Raw genomic sequence first — 21,670 nt, 5'->3', positions numbered from 1 at the left:
TTCTTTATTTTTGCAATTTTTCACATTGTAGAATAATAGTGGAGACATAAAAACTATGAAAGTATATTGCGTTTATTAAATTTTTTCAAACATCTGACCAATTCTCTTGGGGGTGATGGAGGAGGGGGGAGGATCCCAGTTTTGGTAAAATGTATTTTACTTCCTGTCAGTTTGTTCAATAAAAACATATCGGCAACAAAGTTACCAACCAATGTTTAAATCCTGCAAAAAAATTATGTACAACTACGGACAATACAGAAAGTGCATGTTATAAGGCATAAACTAAAAGTAGCAGCATGAAAAAAGAAAAAGATGCTGTTAAATTTTTAACTTGGCAAGAGTCAGTTACCAGTAGTAGTGGGGTGCAGGGGTTTGACCTTTGCCAAGCGTGACAGTCCCAGTCGCAATCCTGGTCCTGGGGACTTCATGGTGGAATCTGGTGAAGACATAGGACTTCTTTCACTTTGTTCTAGTGCTAAGAAACACAGAGTATGAATTATCGGCTGCATTTTGTTTGTTGTAAAAGTGGCGCTGTCGAGCCACCATGGATCTCTGAAAATGTTGCCCAAAATTAGTAAAAATAAAAGAAGAACAAAACAATACCGGAATGCAGCTTTAAGCCACTATAACCCACATACATACCTCTCCTTAAAAACACCTACCTGATGGATTCCTCTTTGGAGGTCTGCCCCCTGTTGGGCTGAGAGGGGATGGTCTGGGTAACCAATGAGTGACAGGAAGCGTCCTCTGACTTAACACAGGCTTTGATGTGGCTTACGGGAGACCACAAGAGTAACATCAGACTGACTAAATATAAATTACATTCAAAATATTTGGACCAACATTACTTATTCGTGGAACTTCATAACATGAATCAGAGAAGCACCTGAGGTGGCTTTTAATGTGCTCCTTTTAAGAAAGACATGTGAAGGAAGATCATCCAGCAATTGTGTATAATCTTCTGTGTAGAAAAGAACATCCTCATATGGACATATTTTTCTTTTAACCCAGAGTCTTATTTAGTGCCTGGTGCTGTTCATTTGGTGTAAGGGAGTGTTTCCCAACAAGGCATATGAGGAACCCCGTGGTCTATCCACAGAGGATACATGAGAAGGCTCACAAACCATATGCTCACTGACATACCCATGAGGGGGAATTTGAGTGTACTCTGGACAGAGCAACATTCAGCTGGTGGTATACTGACTGAAAAAGGTTAGGAACCACTGGTGTTAAGACTAGGAACCCCTGCATTTTGGGAACCACTGGTGTAAATGGGTATGTGCTTTCCCAGAAGATTCTTATCTTTTCTAGAATGAGTTCATAATATTTTGTATCATTAAACCCTTTAAAGCTAACTACATTTGTTGGAAGAAAACAGAAACCTCTCTTTATTTCAACTGCATTTACCTAGCGGACATTACTTACATAATCATGTTAAGATAAAGGAAGCAAATGTTGTTTCTTATTCAATTTAGGAGTCAGATCGATGTGTTCTAGACAATTATATTTACTGGCAATCAGGTAGTGCAGGTAATTGTTATAAAAGCGTTGTGAAATGTGTTCTATCCCCCATTTCCTGGGACCACAATATATTCCCAGGATTCATCAGTACCGAATTTCCTGTTCCCAACCCCTGTTCTAAATGGTGACAGATGGTGGCTACCTGGTGTGCATTTAGGCTGGTAGTCGATATCCTCTCCAGGCCTCTCCGTCTGGCTGATCCCATCCGCATTTAAAACAAAACTCTGTTGTTCTGAGGCAGCTGCCTGTCTCTGCTCTCTGATTGGGTGGGATGACATTGGATCCCCCCTGACCTTACAAAGGCCTAGGAGAGATGAATGTATTACAACAAAGAGACTTTAGGCAATGTTTACTGTTGAGCAATGTATTCAAAGCCATGGTCGGAGTTTGAAAAACACTGATTAAAAGCATATTTTGCTGTCTGACAGATTTTACTGTTACTATATTTTTTTAAGTAATGATTAATAAAATGCTTTATAAAACTGTCACTGAAAATAATCCAATGGGTAATCCAACGCTTCTTCTAAGACAACCACAGACATTTGGAGCAAAGAGAGAGAACCATCTTTGTGAATTAGCTTTCTCTTTCAAGAAAATCTGAAAAAAATAACATACAGACATACAACTGTGATTGTCTATAATTTTGCCTGCTGTTCAAGTTATGTTTCACCCAAGTAGATATTGCACGTATAAAATGTTTTCACATATCAAATATTAGCGTTTAACTTGGCTGCCAGTGTTTGATGATCATCTGTGTGACACTTACAGAACATTTAGATATTGTTTTTCTATTAAAATGATATGCCTACATGTAATTGGAATCCTGACCAAAATATACGCTTAATAAAGTTTGACTTTTCTCACTGTCTTTATGTGGATCTTTGACAAAAAACAATGACTTCTTGCTGGGAGGTCCGGCAGTTTCTTCATCTGATTGAACAAACAGAATATTCAAAAATCTGGGTACTGAAACTTTGACAATCCTTGAAAATGTTTACACACTTGAGTCTTTTTTCACATTATGACTTACAATCATCAAGCTCCATCAATTTCGTGTAAGACATTTGGGTTTTGGCACTGTTGCAACCGAAAACAATTAAACACACTTAAACAACACGTGTTGTATAGCATGTACAGCTATTTACTGCCAATATGCTACCGTAAAATGAGGCTTGATTAGCCTTAACGACAGACCTTGTTGGTCGAGCCATAGCTAAGTGACGTTAGCCTTTCAAAATTCAGCCAGCTTGAACCACTACTCTAGTTTTAACAAGCCTGTTTTTACTCAAATTTGCTAACAGTGCCCAAAACACAAAATAAAATGAATACTGAACGACTGGGCTAAAGGACTAACTACAAATACCAGTTTACTTTACCATTTACCATTTACCATTTACTCCGCTACAAACTGCATCTGCCAAATTGGGTTTCAAAATAAGGGATTCGTCATTTTCTTACATCTTATATATTGGCATTGTTTTGAAACATATACTGTGAATTTTTAAATTTTATTATGAATTTGATAATTGAAACCCACTGGTCCTATGGCTACTTGACAATTTTCTTCCTATTTTTTTTCGATGAACATTACATTTCCAAACAACAACTAGCTCATCTGTGCGTCGTAATACGAAAGTCAGCTGATCATCCAAACAAGGAATTATACCAGCACTATTAGCTCCATCTACAAAATACTAATGGTAATGTACAGGTAAAACTAAACTTCTGCCAGCTTCTTTACAAACGTATCACGATTGCAGAATACTTAGCCACCTTAATGTTGCTATTGCAATAAACCACTAGCGTAGGGAGCAACCAGTGCAATGTCAGCTACCATAATTGGTGGCACTGCACTGGTAGCTTAAGCTAGCTAACAAAAGTAACATTTTAGTCGCATAGTCAAATGACTGTAATTTCAGTAGACGATCCGAATGATCTGATGAAAATCTGATGAAATTATAGTGGCACAGTCACTATGGTTCCAATCCTGGAAATGAACGAGCGGTACTGGATCATTAACGACAGCGGTGTACAGTACACTGTCGACTCATTTCTGCGAAGATTTCAATCAATTTACATGTCGAGGTAACAAGCAGTGTTTTAGTGTCAGTTTCGGGCGTCACCGACACCCCAGAAACTGTTCTGCTTTTGGGGTTGGTTCGTGTAAGGGTGTCAGTACTGGTGAAAAACGCTAAGCCAGCTGTTGTGATGCCTGCGGTAACAATGTGGTAAACTTAAGTGTCTGCTGTGCACAAACGTAGCATTGCGGAAAAACATTGACCTACAGATTGTTTTACAATAACAGTCGCTCGTATTTAAGGGGGAGCATGTCTAGAACGTTATGGGCAATTAAACGAGCTAGACAAGGTGTTTGTCAGTGAATGTAGATTTAGATATCTAGCGTTTAAGCTTTGTAGCTAGGTCAAGTTCAGGAACACAACAAACCAGCTTGACTACAGCGACCGTTCATGCCTGTGTTATAATTAGCAGGATAGGGTTTCAAAGGTTTTGTGTTGACCATAACCTTTCTTACTAGTTGTGCGTTTTAGAAGCAAGCATGATTCATATAGTGTCTGAGTTCTGCAGGTGCATGAACACTCATCTACTGCCACGTAGTGTTAAATTGTAGTAGCTAGTGCTTGTCTAGCAATAGTTCTCATATTTGTTGTATTGATGCCATGGTTTATTTCAGGGATGAGAGGTGTCACGACTAACACCTGGGATTGTAGTCCGATGCAGGCTTCTTGGTCTTTCGTGTACTGCAATCTCTTCTGCTTGTTTCCTTTTTGCAAAAGTGTTTTCTTCTGCAGCTTGCCCTACAAGACAATTTCTTGTAAGACTTCTTACAGTTGAAGCATGTTATTTGGTGCTAGTTGACACTACTGGATTTCCTTCTATAACTTAAAGTACTGCACATCACATACAGACAGTGTTTTGGGTCAAAGGCATTAAATGCAAGTCATAGTAGCCCTGCCAGAGAGGGTTCAGCAGTGTACCTCTCCAGCAGCACCAGCTACACCTCCATTCATTTTTACATGGATGTTTTGTTTTAAATTTAGGTGTACATGTCTCACACTCTTGTGTTTAAGTGGGACCGTGGGTGTTAGGGTAAAATCACTGGGAAAGCCAAGCCTGGAAATATTAAAACATACAGTATCTTGGGATTGTTTGCTTTGTAAGTCGTTACAGATGAATTCCTGTTCTATGTGAAACCCTAAATTGCACCTTCAATTTGCCTGCACTGCACATTTAGAATTGCCATTGTACTTGCATTTTTCAGTTGTTACCAGTACATGTCTACCTCGGGAACCTCATTGCTGCTATCCCCGCATTTCTGTTGCACATGCCACCTTACTCTTTCAATTTGCCTCAGTTGCACAGTTAGATTTGCCATTTGTACTTGCATTTACCTTATGGCACAACTACACATTCCACTTGTAACATACACTATACTTAATACTTCTAAATGTCCTGCCCTCTTCTATTTGCACTTCTGGTTAGATGCTAACTGCATTTCATTGTACTATACTTGTTCAATGACAAAGTTGAATCTAATCTGATCTAAATCTTGTCAAATAGAATTTGGTACCACACACCAATCTGCACAGGAACCAAGTGTTGCATCTTGGTGTTGTGACTCAGATCTCATGTTTAACAGTCACATCAAAGCGGTCACCCAAACAGCATTCTATCATCTTAAAAATATACCCAGAATCAAAGGCTTGGTGTCCCAAAAAGACCAAGAGAAGCTCATCCATGCTTTTCTCTCTAGTAGGGTTGACTACTGTAATGGCCTCTTAACTGGACTCCCCAAAAAGACAGTAAAACAGCTGCAGCTCATTCAGAATGTTGTTGCTAGAATGTTAACCCGAACCAAGAGAACAGAGCACATCACTCCGGTTCTTAAATCTTTGCACTGGCTTCCAGTCAGTTACAGAATAGATTTTAAAGTGGAGCTTTTAGTCTATAAATCACTGAATGGTTTGGGCCCCGAATGAATTTCTGATATGTTTGAATAGTAAAATCCGAGCAGTGCTCTTAGATCAATGATCTCAGGTCAGCTAGTTAAGCCCAGAGTCTAAACTAAACACAGCAAAGCTGCATTTAGCAGTTATGCTGCACACAACTGGAATAAACTACCAGCAGATCTTAGACGTGTCTGTCCCGAACTTATACATTTTTAAATCCAGGTTAAAACACTTTTTTTAAGACTCTTTTCACGCGCCTGACTGAGCACCTAAACTTACTCACCCTGTTAGCCTTACAACTTTTATATCGTCCTCATGGAATCTACTATGGATTCAGTTGTTTTTATTTTGGTTTTATTCAAAAACATTTTCTTATTCTGTGTTCTATTATGTTGTTTCATTGTTTTTATTATTTATTTTTTCTGTTGTATTTTTTTTTTCTTTGTAAAGCACATTGAATTGCTCCTATGTATACATTGTGCTATATAAATAAACTTGCTTGCTTGCAATGTAAGACCCATGTTCAGAATTCTTCATATTAGCGTTATACAAAGGGTAAATGGGGCCTATGTTGTTTTCTTTACTATGTATCTTTTTCTGGCAGGTTTTGTATCTTTTCTGGTTGGTGACCACATTTAATTGGTTTAAAACCTCTTCAATCTGTTTCAGCTGACAAAATGAAGAAAAACAAGGGAAAGGTGAACATCACTACTGAGAAAGAGTTTGAGTTTAAGTTCAGGGCGGGGAAGAATGACTGTGTCCTCAAAGTACCTCTGCAGTTCCCTGTCCAAGAGAATGTCAATGACCTTCACGGACGACTTATGCTGCTGCACCGAATGCCTTGTTTTGTTGAGAAGGGTAACATTTCCATAAGAAAAATAAATCAAATAAAAGCCAAAACAACGTTAATTGGTTGTACGTGCTTCAATGCGAGCACACTCCGCCTGTTTCGGTACTAATACTTCGATGTGTCCTGGTTTAGAACTGAAGAGTGCACTGTCCACTTTTATTGAGAGCGAGACCATCCAGGACTACGACCGAGAAGCAGAGTCAGCCCTACAGAGAATAACCACCGGAGCGGTGGATATCAACCAGCTTACAAACACGTGGGCCAAGGCCTACTCCGAGGTAAAAACACAATTCAAACATAAGATCTACAGGTGCTGGTCATAAAATTTGAATATCATCAAAAAGTTGATTTATTTCAGTAATTCCATTCAAAAAGTGAAACTTGTATATTATATTCATTCATTACACACAGACTGATATATTTCAAATGTTTATTTATTTTAATTGTGTTGATTATAACTGACAACTAATGAAAATCCCAAATTCAGTATCTCAGAAAATTAGAATATTACTTAAGACCAATACAAATAAATTATTTTTAGAAATGTTGGCCAACTGAAAAGTATGAACATGAAAAGTATGAGCATGTACAGCACTCAATACTTAGTTGGGGCTCCTTTTGCCTGAATAACTGCAGCAATGCCGCGTGGCATGGAGTCGATCAGACTGTGGCACTGCTCAGGTGTTATGAGAGCCCAGGTTGCTCTGATAGTGGCCTTCAGCTCTTCTGCATTGTTGGGTCTGGCGTATAGCATCTTCCTCTTCACAATACCCCATAGATTTTCTATAGGGTTTAAGTCAGGCGAGTTTGCTGGCCAATTAAGAACAGGGATACCATGGTCCTTAAACCAGGTACTGGTAGCTTTGGCACTGTGTGCAGGTGCCAAGTCCTGTTGGAAAATGAAATCTGCATCTCCATAAAGTTGGTCAGCAGCAGGAAGCATGAAGTGCTCTAAAACTTCCTGGTAGACGGCTGCGTTGACCTTAGACCTCAGAAAACACAGTGGACCAACACCAGCAGATGACATGGCACCCCAAACCATCACTGACTGTGGAAACTTTACACTGGACTTCAAGCAACGTGGATTCTGTGCCTCTCCTCTCTTCCTCTTGACTCTGGGACCTTGATTTCCAAAGGAAATGCTAAATTTACTTTCATCAGAGAACATAACTTTGGACCACTCAGGAGCAGTCCAGTCCTTTTTGTCTTTAGCTCAGGCGAGATGCTTCTGACCCTGTGTTTTATTCAAGAGTGGCTTGACACAAGGAATGCGACAGCTGAAACCCATGTCTTGCATATGTCTGTGTGTGGTGGTTCTTGAAGTACTGACTCCAGCTGCAGTCCACTCTTTGTGAATCTCCCCCACATTTTTGAATGGGTTTTGTTTCACAATCCTCTCCAGGGTGCGGTTATCCTTTTTGCTTGTACACTTTTTTTCTACCACATCTTTTCCTTCCCTTCGCCTCTCTATTAATGTGCTTGGACACAGCTCTGTGAACAGCCAGCCTCTTTAGCTATGACTTTTTGTGTCTTGCCCTCCTTGTACAAGGTGTCAATGGTCATCTTTTGGACAGCTGTCAAGTCAGCAGTCTTCCCCATGATTGTGTTGCCTACAGAACTAGACTGAGAGACCATTTAAAGGCCTTTGCAGGTGTTTTGGGTTAATTCGCTGATTGGAGTGTGGCACCAGGTGTCTTCAAAAATGAACCTTTTCACAATATTGTAATTTTCTGAGATACTGAATTTGGGTTTTTCATTAGTTGTCAGTTATAATCATCAAAATGAAAAGAAATTAACACTTGAAATATATCAGTCTGTGTGGAATGAATGTATACATTATACAAGTTTCACTTTTTTAATGGAATTACTGAAATAAATCACTTCAACTTTTTGATGATATTCGAATTTCATGACCAGCACCTGTATGCCAGCGCATTTTCAACCTACATTATTACGCCATTGTTCCACAAAGACGTGCTAGGGAAGTATATGCATACCGTATCTTACGTTGACGTTTAGCCATTGTCTGCAACATTATAATCTGTGCATTTGCGTTTTAAATGACCCCAGACAACCAAAACGTACATTTTCTTGCTCCGATGAAGGTTTGAGATGGGTCAATGTCCAAATATTTATGAAGTGCTCTGTATGCCTTGATGTTAATTCAGTAATTCACAGAGAGGTTAATGTATCAAATTACAAAGAATTGCCAAAAGTTGTCAGTAGTTGCCAAGTTTGACTTGGATTTGTAGCTCATTGGTTTTATACACTGCAGAGAGTATTGCAATTCTTCACAAGACCTCCGTTATACATCTGAAAGTCTGAACGGTATTATTAATCATTCAAACATCTGTCTGATGAGAAATATTACTAGACTTCAGTTGAAATCGATCAAAGCTGAGGCTTGTCCTGCAAGAATCCCTTTGAAACAGAAGATCTTCTCTATTCCTTATTTTAAGAAGGTCATCAAGATCATCTATTTCATGCACGTCAAAGTTCTGGACTTCCAATTAGGCCGGCCCCAGTGAAGCTCTTGGCGCCCTGCAGGCGTGTATATAGAATAACCATTAACATTTCATGGCACTAGCACAGAAATACTCATGGAGGCTGTCCAGTTTATTTCAAGGGATGCCAAAAGGTATTTCAGTGTCTTATGTTTGTTGCATAATTATTGGAGAAACTATTCAAAGATTAATCTTTAGAGTTTGAACTTGTGTTGAATAAGGGACTAATATGAGTTCACACTTAGCTTTCCCAATATTAGATTTAAGGAGAAACCTCTGGCGCCGTTCAGATGTGACACAGATTCTTGACAGAGTCTTTCATACAACAGGACTGTGTCACATTCTGCTGCACTAACTAGATTCCTTAAATATTTGTCAGCTCCATTTTATGGCAACCGTGGCCATGACTATTTAACAGTAGACAAAGTTACTTCATTATTTTTTGAACCTATATGTATTGTAATTTATGATTTTGTTATTGAACTTATGCTACAAGAGCACTATAGGCCAATACATCCTGCAGGTGCCTCTGATCTACTGATATTTGGCTTCCTGTGATTTTCCTTGAATCTCAAAAGTTCATCCCACACCTGAGTGCCGTCATCCAGTTTTTGATTTTACTATTCAGACTACGCTGGAGCATGCTCGTCCAGAGGAGCACAGCTGGGATGAGGACTTTGCAGATGTTTACCACGAGCTCATCCACTCCCCAGCCTCCGACACCCTTCTCAACCTGGAACACAACTACTTTGTCAGCATCTCGGAGCTCATAAGTGAGAGGGACATGGAGCTGAAGAAGTTACAAGAGAGGTTTGTATTACCAAAATAACCCGTTAAGTCGTTGCTATTGAAGGTGGTGTCGTATAACCAATAAAGCATTTCCCATTGTTCTGTTTTCAACACCCAGACAGGCAGCAGAGATAGACAAAGTAATGCAGGAACTGGGAAAGACCATGACTGACCAGGATGTAAATGCAGTTGCTTCTCAAAACTTTGATGCCCAGCAGGTAAGACAACAAGCCATTCTTGCTGGCCTTTTTAGCTTCTATTAAATTCTATACAAATTCCAGTCTGTTCAGGGAGTACACTTAAAATGTTAATTCAAATAGCATTGTTTTGTGGTTTTAATTAAAAACCAAACGCCAGAGTTCAATTCAATGGAATTTCAAATGGAATTAACCTTAACTGAAATGACCTACAAGCTTCACATTGCCCTATGCACAAAGCTACACAGTAGCATAAAAACATGACTGGTGATTCTTCTGTCTGATCAGGTGCTGGAGAATAAGTGGGCCAATGAACTGAAGCAGGTGACTCATATCCAGAAGCAGGAGTATCAGGAGTGGGTAATAAAGCTCCATCAGGACATGCAGAACCCAAATAACAGCAGTATTAAGTAAGTGTGTGTATATGGGTGTGCAGTGCTGGCTCTAGCCTTTTGGGGACCTAAAGCAACATTTTATTTGGGGCCCCCTCTCCCATAGCAGTCGGTGCTCCATCGCGGTTCAGGGTTTCCTAGCGGTTAGGGGCCCACTAGTGGCCAGGGCCCCCTAAATGACCGCTTATGCCTAGAACCAGCCCTGTGTGTGTGTGTGTGTGTGTGTGTGTGTGTGTGTGTTTGTGTGTGTGCATGTGTGCGTCCCTTTTCCTGTGTCAGGACTATAAAAACTCAGGGGAAACAATTTAGCAGGATGTTTGCATTTATGCAGTCCACTAACACATTCAAGTCTCACGGTGATTCGAAACCGGGTAAATGAAAATAAATACTTACATCCGGCAAAGTTACGATAATAAATAAATACTAGTATTAAATAATAATACCTCATCTCTTCATGCAGCTCTGTCCCAACAGTTTTTTTTTGTGGGATGTTGTGCTTCTCAGTGAGGAGATCAAAGTGCAGCCCAGCCAGCGGCCCGGTGAGTCTGACCCAGAAGCGAGGCTGTACGACCAGCAGCAACAGCTGGAGGAGAGCTTCACCATCCATTTAGGTACCCCACTGTCTGTCCCTGAGCCCGTTTAAATACTGCTGCCGTGGCCGCCATTACAGGAATACACCCTGATGGCCGTCGCAGATGTGCACGCGTATGCGTGGACGGGTGTGTGTTTCGGCGTCGGTTCCTAACGTCTTCTGGCTGTGTTGTTGCCCAGGGGCGCAGCTGAAGACCATGCACAACCTGCGGCTGGTGCGGGCGGACGTGCTGGACTTCTGCAAGCACCGTCGCCATGGCAGCAGCGGGACCAAGCTGCGGCGACTGCAGACGGCTCTGTCGCTCTACTCCTCGTCTCTGTGCGGCCTGGTGCTGCTGGTGGACAACCGGGTCAACTCCTACAGTGGCATCAAAAGGGGTGAGGGGTCAGGGGCCAAAGGTCTAGGGGTCCACAGGAAACAGGGGGGCCCCTGTTAGTTACGTGAAGATAAAATGCTTCGGCCAGTGCAGGGAATAAGTTATGTCTTTCTCGTTGTCCACATTTGACAGGCTTTTGCTTTTGCTTGACGCCGTCTTTGAGGCAGATGTTAGCTTGCGAAACGTTTTGTCGCTTTGGAAACATACGTTGACCCCTGAACCCCCATTGCCATTGTAATGAGTCCTTGTCATCATTCCCCAGACTTTGCCACCGTCGCTAAGGAGTGTACCGACTTCCACTTCCCTCGGCTGGAGGAGCAGCTGGAGGTGGTCCAGCAGGTGGTGCTGTACGCCCGGGCTCAGAGGACCAGCAGGACCAGAGACCAGCCGGGTCGGTCCATCACCCACACCAACAGACACAGGGACCAGCCGGGTCGGTCCATCACACAAACACCAACAGACACAGGGACCAGCCGGGTCGGTCCATCACACACACACCAACAGACACAGGGACCAGCAGGGTCGGTCCATCACACACACACCAACAGACACTGGGACCAGCCGGGTCGGTCCATCACACAAACACCAACAGACACAGGGACCAGCTGGGTCGGTCCATCACACACCAACAGACACAGGGACCAGCCGGGTCGGTCCATCACACACACACCAACAGACACAGGGACCAGCTGGGTCGGTCCATCACATACACACCAACAGACACTGGGACCAGCCGGGTCGGTCCATCACACACACACCAACAGACACAGGGACCAGCCGGGTCGGTCCATCACACACACACCAACAGATACAGAGACCAGCCGATTGGTCCATCACACACACCAACAGACAGACACTCTACTAATGATGTTTTCTGTTTCATTATACTGTGTATCTGAGTGAATACTCAGATGTGTTCTCTGTAACAGAGAGGGACAGACTCCCATGTGAAGACTCAGATGTGTTCTCTGTAACAGAGAGGGACAGACTCCCATGTGAAGACTCAGATGTGTTCTCTGTAACAGAGAGGGACAGACTCCCATGTGAAGACTCAGATGTGTTCTCTGTAACAGAGAGGGACAGACTCCCATGTGAAGACTCAGATGTGTTCTCTGTAACAGAGAGGGACAGACACAGAGAGTGGTGATGCCACTACAAAAACACGGTTGAGGTTAAACAATATAGATCCCAGTGAAATAATGCCCCTTCAGCATGTGAGCAGGGGCATGTTGAACACGTGTGCTGGGGAATACTGTCAGGAAGGAAGGACACGGCTACAGTACTTTGACATCATGGCCAATGTGTGCTGTTGGAAATCCTGTATGAAGATCCTGGCCACAGTGCCTGCTGATTGGCTGAGTGGAGAGCTGTCAGGGAGCTTGCTGTGTAAGCATTCCCCCTGGCTGTCAGGCCTTATATGGAAGCTACTATGACCTGACCTCTGTTGCTATTGTAATTCTGTTCCTGAAAGGTCATCTTTGTTTAACTCATCTCCTGTTTTAATGTTAACAGAGGCTCTTCGGAATGGAAGTAATAATGAAGATAAGAACAAAAATTTGGAGAGGAATCCCTCCAACATATTACCAGGTGATGTTGACTGAGTCTGTGGGTTTTGCCTAGAAATCCTAAACTTTGGCCAGATTTAGACTTAGAATAAGTTGACTTAACATAGACTTGAGTATTTAAAACAAGTCATATTTTGTGTGTTTATGTTTTGTCTAAATCAGTCCCTATGTGAATTGATTTCAAGGGAAGTGAAATGTTGGCTTAAGTGAACGAAAGGATTTCCCCCTAAATGAATCTGAGAAGTGCCATTTGGACCTCAAAATTATTATTATAATAATTGTGTTATTGCATTTGTTTTGTTGTTTAAATATTTTAAATGTTTCTTATATGCCATCAGACAGTTTTCAATATTTGTCAGAAAAAGGGATTGACACTTTATTAGTAATACATGTTGGTATATCGTTCACACGGGACAATGAGATATTACTACTTAAGTAATAAGTGTGAATAATGACAGAATATGGTTAAATTTCTGTATGTTTGGTAGAATGACCCAATCTCTACAAGTTTCAACAAAAAATGCATAACATTTGATGGTACTATTAAACTATGATTTGAAAATTCCTACCCAACATGGTGGAATGAAGCATAACTGGGCAGAAAGCAATACCAATAATTGTAATTAAACATAAAATGTATGTCTAAACCTACATAAAACATCAATACATTAAGTAAAAAGCAATACATATGGAATAAGTGGTGTATTTCTAACACGATTTCAAACTTATTAGGGTCTAGTTCCATCCCGTTAGGGCTTATTCCTAACAGGGTGGACATTTCTAGGATATTTTGAGACTATGTTGGCAGTAGTTATGTGAGTGAACATTTGAGTTAGTATGATGATAACACTTAACCCGGATTCAAGGTTCTCTATCAAACTTATTTTAAAGTTATGAAATGTGTGTATAATATAGCCTAACAGTGATGAAGCAGTTACCTTTGAGCTATTGTTTTACCGTGTTCAGAAAGCATAGAATTCCTTTTCAACATCAATATTTTTGTGTTTTTAAGGAGGGCAACTACCTCATAATTTTTTTTTACACTAAACGAGAACTGATATTTTTCTGGGGACAAAAACGGCTCCGTATTGTAAAAGCGACCCTAGTCACTAATTTGTGCTACAAATAAAATTTTATATTTGAAATGATATTTTTTCCTTCACTCTCTCCAGGTGAATTCTACATCTCCCGCCACTCCAACCTGTCTGAGGTCCACATCGTTTTTCACCTGTGTGTGGATGATAACGTGCGCTCGGGCAACATTACGGCCCGGGACCCGGCCATCATGGGTCTCCGCAACATCTTGAAGGTCTGCTGCACTCACGACATCACCACCATCACCCTCCCCCTGCTCCTGGTCCACGACATGTCGGAGGTGAGGAACAGCCTGGTTTGTGGAGAAGCGCCAGGTCATTTATGCCACGCTTGTACAGTTGAATGCATTAGTATGTGAAAGAGTACATGAGCACCGATCAGCCATAACATTCTGACCACTGACAGGTGAAGTGAATAACACAGATAATCTCGTCATCATGGCACCTGTCAGTGGTGGGATGTATTAGGCAGGAAGTGAACATTCTGTCCTCAAAGTTGATGTGTTAGAAGCAGAAAAAATTGGCAAATGTAAGGATCTGACCAGGGCCAAATTGTGATGGCTAGAGGACTGGGTCAGAGGTGTTGGCCTCCGAATTCCCCAGATCTCAATCCAATCGCGCATCTGTGGGATGTGCTGGACAAACAAGTCCGATCCCTGGAGGCCCCAACTTGCAACTTACAGGACTTGAAGGATCTGCTGCTAACGTCTTGGTGCCAGATACCACAGCACACCTTCAGAGGTCTAGTGGAGTCCATGCCTCGACGGGTCAGGGCTGTTTTGGCGGCAAAAGGGGGACCTACACAATATTAGGCAGGTGGTCATAATGTTATGGCTGATCGGTGTACACTTTTTCTGTAATTGGTCTCTGTGAGACCTTTGTTCAGGTCACAGTTAACATTGACACTACAGTTTTATAATGAACACCAATATAGATATATATTCTATCAGACAGGGTTGTCAGCGGTGGTGGTGTTTATAGACAGTGGGCCTTCAGCTAAATGTGCCGTCATAGTGGTTGCAAGCTCTATAAACTAATCAGTAGGAAGGTCTTTGAAGGTCTCTGCTTCCTGCTTCCTCTTTCACGTGTCAGTGCGTGTTTGCTCAGTGCAACCTCAGCCGTGCTCTGGCCTATTCAGATCTGGTTGTGAACTCTCCTTAGCGGAGGCGGGAACTGTTGTGTTTATTCAGGCAGAGTGCAGAGCGCTGGTTTAACATGGAGCTGGGTGAAGGAACACCTCTATCACTGAGAGATGGCAGCCCTCTTGAGTCTACACAAAGGCACAGAGAACTGAAGAGCAGATTTCTCATCAATCTGCTACCTGATGTAGGCTACCTGACTGTGATGATGAGCCCATGTGCCTGATTAAACTTCTTCTCTCAAGTCAAATCAACAGCCTGTTTATACAATGCTTACCGTATAGTATTCCCAAATCCAATGCTTACCGTATAGTATTCCCAAATCCAATGCTTACCGTATAGTATTCCCAAATCCAATGCTTACCGTATAGTATTCCCAAATCCAATGCTTACCGTATAGTATTCCCAAATCCAATGCTTACCGTATAGTATTCCCAAATCTAATGCTTACCGTATAGTATTCCCAAATCTAATGCTCTCCGTATAGTATTCCCAAATCTAATGCTCTCCGTATAGTATTCCCAAATCCAATGATTTCTGTGTAGTATTCCCAAATCCAATGCTTACCGTATAGTATTCCCAAATCCAATGCTTACCGTATAGTATTCGCAAATCCAATGCTTACCGTATATTATTCCAAAATCCAATGCTCTCCGTGTAGTATTCCCAATTCCAAGGTGCAATTACTAGACTCTGTTATATGTCCCTTCATTCCAAAAAGTTTTTTGTCATGAGTCTTGGTTTCTACTTATTCCAGCTGTGGGAATGTTACTTTAGCCCAGCTCAGGTCTATATACAGTCAGTGGCATAATTACCAGAATATTTGGTATTTAGGCAATGACCGGTACATCCACAGGTGGTTATTTATTAAAAGCTGCTGTTAAAACTGAAGGTAAAGTGAGGTGACAGTTGTGTATAAGAGGTTCACCGTGGTCCTCCTCCTAGTGGCCTGACTGACCCCAGTAATCCTCCCCCTCATGCAGGAGATGACCATCCCATGGTGCCTGAAGCGGGCTGAGCTGGTCTTTAAATGTGTCAAAGGTAAGAGTGTTGGACACCCCAGGACCATGGTCCTTCCTGGTATCACCTCTAGGGCCTCTTGCTTAACTGGAGATATTTCTGTCTGCAGGTTTCATGATGGAAATGGCGTCGTGGGACGGGGGAATCTCCAGGACCGTCCAGTTTCTAGTTCCACAGGTAAGAGCACCAGTCAGGGTGAAGTATATATTATTATATATTTATTATATATATATTTAACAGCATTGCATGCTTTATCGCATCTGAATGTAAAATCCCAGATTGTACATACATATGTCTGTCAGGTCAGAGATGAGAAGAACATCAAAGCAACCAGTCGGTATTCAGGGCTTGTTTCTCTGATCCCACTCATATAGCAGGTTGATATATAGAGTTCATGGTGTTGCATACCAAAGACGATTAGGTGAAGCCCCAGAATGAACCCTATCTGAAGATTAAGCAAACCGTTGAGGGAGTGTGTTCCTGTGGTGTGCTTCAGAACAGGAAGGTGAACACACTGGAGTCAGGCCCTATTGCTTGTCCTGTCCAACCAGCATCCAACAATAGTAGTGCTGTGCATTCAGATTCACAAAGGCTCACCTGTTCTCGCATAATCTTGGAATACGCCACAGAGTTGGTCTTTGTTCAGTTCCCGACACAAACCAGGATTCTGGAAGCTCGGTGTGAAACACGTGGACCGTTGTCTCCGTAAACAATGTCACTGTGTGATGGTGGAATTACAATACAATGGGCTTGAAAACATTGCCCTTTTGTTTCTGGTCAACATTGGTTATCTAGAGTGCCTCCGGAATGTTTTTCGGACCCCTTTACTTTCTCCGCATTGTGTTGTTTTATAGATTTAATTAATAATTGTTTTTATATATTCTTATTTTTTTGCCGTCAATCTACAGATACTCATGATGAGAAAGCAAAAAAAAAATATTTTGGAATGAAAAACTGAATACATATACTGTATGCATATGTGTATTATTGTTATTATTAATAATAATATTAATATGTTTATAATATATGTATATTAAAACATATTTGGTTTGATACTACTTAAAGTTAATTTGGCAATAAAAATTTAAGTCTGCTTTGAACCATGAATTACTGTTTTACTACCTTAATTGTGAGGAACCACCTAACATACATTTGTAAAATAGTGCAATTGTCCTTTAATCTTTCTTTGAATGCCTGTTAGTGTTGAGACCAAACAAGTCTCCATAAACCCACGGCTGTCAGGGTGCACGTAATTCCAGCATATTGGCAGGTCCCACAGGACATGGGACATTAGGCCAAAGGTGCTGTGGAACTAGTAGGCTTTTGTTAACACTTTTTGTTGATGTTTTACCCAAACAAGCAAAACATTTTATGAATTAGTATATTCGAAAATGTCCCCATCATAGAGATCCTTCACGACTGTCTCTGTGTCTGTACATCCGCACTGTTTTCAATGCATTAATCTGCCATTTTCTTCTTATGTTTTCATGACAGAGTATCTCAGAGGAGATGTTCTACCAGCTGAGCAACATGCTACCTCAGATCTTCCGCGTCTCCTCCACTCTCACGCTCACCTCCAAACACTGAGGGACACCTGGGACCAGTTCAAGTGTCTTGGCATCTTGTGACCATGCTGTGGTTTAACAGGCAGGCTTTATGGCTTCATCACATTACTGTAATGTAGTATGTGGTCAAGAAACCAACCAAAGGAATTAATATACTATCATACTGTTAATGCACTCCAGTCAAATTAATGGAATTCCTTGCTTTGTATTATATAATATATATATATATATATATATATATACCCCAACCAAAGGGCCTTCGGGGGATGATTATTCAGCTCCAGATAATATATTCGAATAAATGCATTTCACAGAGATAAGTGTGATGGATGACTATGGAGCTTCCTTCCACACGTATTTCAGTGATCCCTGTGTAATTGACATATTCTTGGGGCAAAGCAACACAATATTGGCCCATTTTCCCCTAAAGGACCGTGTTTCTCGCTGAGACAAGCAGTATGCAGTGTGGTGTATATACTGCATTGCAGTGAATTATAGTGAGGACCTTGTCATCGTTCCTCGCCAGCCCAGTAACAGCAGAGGGCACTGTTCTCAGAGACAAAGACCCCAAAATCAATGATAAATCCTGTTTTTCTGACTGTGTGTGTTATGAAACGCAGGCAATTGGCTGTTGAGCCGTTCAACCGTGTTCTGTGTGGCATCCCAGTGAACTCGTGATTTACCCTGTTTGCATCCAAACGCGTGCTGAATGTTTTCACTTTAAATGTGAGGCGTGTTGAGACCGTTTTAAGGAGGAGTACAAGCTGTCACAAACCTGCTTTACTGAACTAATGTGAATGTCATCTCTGTGAAATAATATTTCTGATTTTATTTTATATTTTTACTGCTTATGTGAATCACAGGAGCCTACTCCAGTTTTATTTACTGCTCTAGTAATCCGGGATCGGCTTGGCTTCCTCCAGGTCAGCTTGGATTAAGTCTTAAGAAGTCATTCTTCTTGTCAGATATTTGACTGCCATGTTGATCAGTAACAGTATTAAGATGCACTAATCAGAACAGTGTCTAATATTGACTGAAAAACAGATCACTGTTGACATTTTTCGAAGAACTCCCAAATCTTTTGTTGTGTTGAGACCATCCGCCATGTCCATACCTCACTGCAGTAGTGAGAACGCCAGGGAAATTGGTAACTTGCATTCTTGGCACGGGTCTTTGTGGCCTTAAGTGTTGGGTTCCCCTGGGGCAGAGGAACCATGCTGCCGACTCAGCAGTGTCACGCCCCAGCCCAGCCCCGTGTCTGTGCCCACATCCTGGGGTTTTGTGTGAGTCCTGGCAGCCTGAGCTCTAGAGCCACACACTCTGACATGGACAGCAAATCCCTGCAACTGACATCCAAGGTGGCTGATGGGCCGATCGGGTTCCTGGTTTCAGATAAACACCTAGTCTTATATGGGGCTTTGGGGTTAAGACTTGTCTTGTTTTGACGCACTGTTGGGTAGACCTTAAAGTGCAGGGCATTATGTGATTAAAACAACAGTTATTTCCAGGGTATGACTTAAACATCAAGAAAAAAATGAACTTGGTTGTGACTGATGGGAAATTTGACCCTATGCTCTACATGGATGGCTCAGTTATAACCCCTATGTGTATTTGCTTGTAAGTCGCTCATTGATTTGTTATTTTATAGCGCTTGAGTTTTGTGGTTATGGTTCACAAGTGAAATAAATACCTTTGAATTGTGTTGATACATTCTTATTACCATGGAATTACTGCACATGTATGAGCTGCACTAAAGATTCTACCCCAGCAAAATAACACAATGCATTACATCCACATTATGCAGAAGAGACTTGTCTATTAGCTACGAGAATCTTACAACATTGTTTTGTTTTCTATTACTTTGCCAATGTGGGTGATTGACATTATGAAAGTCATGCATGGCAGCCAGGACCTAATGGATTATATAGGGAATTCAATTTTGAAGGAATGTTTCCGACCTCACCAGCTTGTAATCGACCTCTAGGGAATGGTCTTTAGGCCCAGGGGCCTGGAAATGAATTCATTACACAGAGCATGGAGGGGACCACAGGGCTATTCATCTCTTCCTGCTTTGACTTCATTAATGATAAATAAAGGCTAGCCTATAACTATCTACCAAGGTTTTCTGTATACACAAATATATTTTTGTGGTTCTAACCTGAGCCATGCCCCCCAAATTATTTTTTTAAGGTTTTTATCAAAGTAATTATCAGAGTATTTTGATCAATATATGTTTATTTAAACCTAGGTTTCTCTTGAGACATAATTACAATGTCTCCATACCACCAGAGTGTGAAGAGTGGTCTGTTACGTTGACTGGTCCAGACAGACATCCACAGATAAGTTATGTTACAGCTAGGTAAAGAACTTGTTTCCTTGTCTATGGTTATGACTGGATATAGTTCTCAGTTGCAGTCAAAATAGCTCTTGTCTGGTATGAATACTTGGTAGAACTGTAGAAGAGAAAAAAACGACTTACGGTATCCATAGCGCTGTTTTGGAGTATTCCCTGTAGAATTTTACATTTTACGCTGCTATATTAATGTGCTGGGGAGAGTAGAGTCAGTTCTCCTTCTCCACTGTGAAACCTTGTAAACTTAAGGAATGCACTCTCTAAATCTTCTTGTCTCCTGCTCCGTTCAAACTTAGGAGGACATGAGGTCTTGGCCCACACCTCCTGAGTACCAGGCTCTAAATACTCATTGCTGCCACTGTCCAAAGTCCTGGCTGTGTTGCAGATCAGGACGATAACATGACGATTCCAGCTGCCAATCTGATAGCCCCCCCCCACCCTCCCGCCAGATTGTCCCTGTCCTTGTCCATCTAGTCATGCTTCTGACCTGGATAAGGTTCTATAGACTGTACACAACCCAAATGCATTTACCAATTATTACAGCTTGTACTCTTAAAATGTTCACACGGCACAACCAGAAGAGGACTGGTCACCCCACTGAGCCTGGTACCTCTCTAGGTTTCTTCCTAAATTTCGGCCCCTCATGGGGAGTTTTTAAAGCACAGGGGAAGCACTGTGCTTCAATATTGTTGTTGCTTGCTCCTTGGGGTTTCAGGCTGGGTGTTTTGTATAAACACTTTGTGACAACTGCTGATGTAAAAAGGGCTTTATAAATAAATATGATTGATTGATTTGTTATCCTACCTTCACCTGAAGGTCAGAGCTGTACTGTATATTGATCATACATTTAAATGTTTAGTTATTTAGCAAGCAGTTTAATCCAAAACATCTTTCAGGCACAATTATATAAGTGCATAACGGCACATACCATAGATTTCTGTAGTATCATAAAATATTGTTTGTGTGCAATTTATTGCCTTTTGGGTGCTATTTATTCAGATTACAGTAGCTTAAAGGATGTTGTCATGCAGTTTGAAGCATGATGCCATAGCCCCAAACCCGTTGGCTATAGGTTTCTTAAGATAAGTAACCATTTGTTGGTATATATTTCTCAGGATCCATCCATCCATCTTCTTCCGCTTATGCGGGGGCCGGGTTTCTCAGGATCACTTTTTTATGTTTTTATTGTCCAAGATCTTAAAGAGTTTTCAAAAAACATTTATTTTCCCATTTTCAACTGGATATGTAATACGTAGTTTATATGTGCACAATCTATACATAACATCATTATCATTCCTCAGGTAGCCATGAAATTTCAAGTTTAAAAGTGAGGGGTTTTGATGACACGGGGACCTATGTGGACAAAAATGACCTGCAACTACATTTTTGGGGACCCGTTTTGGCTTAACAGCGCTACTTTTACAACCAGTGGCCAAAAATCTACAAGTGTAATTATTAAATGTTGGCGCACTTCTCCTTTAAACTGCAGTCCTTCTGTTTATTTTTATATTTTAATATAATAATACTTCAAATAAAATAATATCAACCCAAAATAAAAAAGCTGCAACATTGTGAAATACATTTTAGTATAAGGTCTTATTAAGTATTGATAATTTACTAATATAGGTGCTTTATCCAAGGTTCTTCAATTGGTAATTCTTGTATGTAGATATGGTTGGTTGTTTGAGGGTTAATATCGGTAGTCCGGTAATCGCCCAACTCCTTACATTTATGGGCTTGCTTTC

At 41.2% G+C, this 21,670-nt stretch overlaps 2 protein-coding genes across 11 annotated transcripts; one reads left to right on the top strand and one right to left on the bottom strand.

Moving 5' to 3' along the window:
• LOC105018232 (RAD51-associated protein 1) lies at positions 1-2,905 on the bottom strand. 7 transcript variants are annotated; one of them, XM_020056672.2, is made up of 7 exons: positions 2,716-2,905; positions 2,552-2,598; positions 2,386-2,451; positions 1,664-1,825; positions 663-773; positions 350-475; positions 1-222 (listed from the first exon to the last, which is right to left on the bottom strand). In XM_020056672.2, the coding sequence occupies exons 1-7, from the start codon at positions 2,730-2,732 to the stop codon at positions 176-178; spliced, it is 576 nt and encodes a 191-aa protein (XP_019912231.1). In that variant the 5' UTR covers positions 2,733-2,905; the 3' UTR covers positions 1-175. The 7 variants fall into 7 exon arrangements, with proteins under 7 accessions (XP_019912231.1, XP_019912229.1, XP_019912230.1 ...); XM_020056670.2 differs by having other exon boundaries at positions 1-163; XM_020056671.2 differs by having other exon boundaries at positions 1-163; positions 350-436.
• Positions 2,906-3,129: 224 nt separating this feature from the next.
• On the top strand, positions 3,130-19,280 carry c19h12orf4 (chromosome 19 C12orf4 homolog). Of its 4 annotated transcripts, none has more exons than XM_010883503.5 (14): positions 3,130-3,221; positions 6,159-6,347; positions 6,472-6,617; positions 9,472-9,653; positions 9,751-9,850; positions 10,118-10,239; positions 10,726-10,832; positions 10,993-11,190; positions 11,452-11,622; positions 12,702-12,776; positions 13,927-14,129; positions 15,971-16,028; positions 16,117-16,184; positions 17,502-19,280. In XM_010883503.5, the coding sequence occupies exons 2-14, from the start codon at positions 6,167-6,169 to the stop codon at positions 17,592-17,594; spliced, it is 1,704 nt and encodes a 567-aa protein (XP_010881805.1). In that variant the 5' UTR covers positions 3,130-3,221; positions 6,159-6,166; the 3' UTR covers positions 17,595-19,280. The 4 variants fall into 4 exon arrangements, 3 of the variants coding, with proteins under 3 accessions (XP_010881805.1, XP_010881808.1, XP_010881806.1); XM_010883506.5 differs by having other exon boundaries at positions 11,452-11,580; positions 17,502-17,608; XM_010883504.5 differs by having other exon boundaries at positions 3,136-3,232; positions 17,502-17,608.
• The last annotated feature ends 2,390 nt before the right edge of the window (positions 19,281-21,670 follow it).

This window comes from Esox lucius, chromosome 19 (genome assembly GCF_011004845.1).
Source record: "Esox lucius isolate fEsoLuc1 chromosome 19, fEsoLuc1.pri, whole genome shotgun sequence".
Taxonomy (NCBI): domain Eukaryota; kingdom Metazoa; phylum Chordata; class Actinopteri; order Esociformes; family Esocidae; genus Esox; species Esox lucius.
This window is presented reverse-complemented; position numbering and strand designations above follow the sequence as displayed.

Bases quoted from the DNA above. Each gene is read 5' to 3' on its own strand.
- LOC105018232 (XM_020056670.2), bottom strand. The intron at 1,826-2,385 runs GTGAGAAAAGTC...CATCTCTCCTAG, and splicing joins CAAAGATCCACATAAAGACA to GCCTTTGTAAGGTCAGGGGG. The intron at 774-1,663 runs GTAGCCACCATC...GTCTCCCGTAAG, and splicing joins CCAGCCTAAATGCACACCAG to CCACATCAAAGCCTGTGTTA.
- c19h12orf4 (XM_010883503.5), top strand. From the start codon at position 6,167: ATGAAGAAAAACAAGGGAAAGGTGAACATCACTACTGAGAAAGAGTTT. The intron at 6,348-6,471 runs GTAACATTTCCA...GTCCTGGTTTAG, and splicing joins GCCTTGTTTTGTTGAGAAGG to AACTGAAGAGTGCACTGTCC. The intron at 12,777-13,926 runs GTGATGTTGACT...CACTCTCTCCAG, and splicing joins TCCCTCCAACATATTACCAG to GTGAATTCTACATCTCCCGC.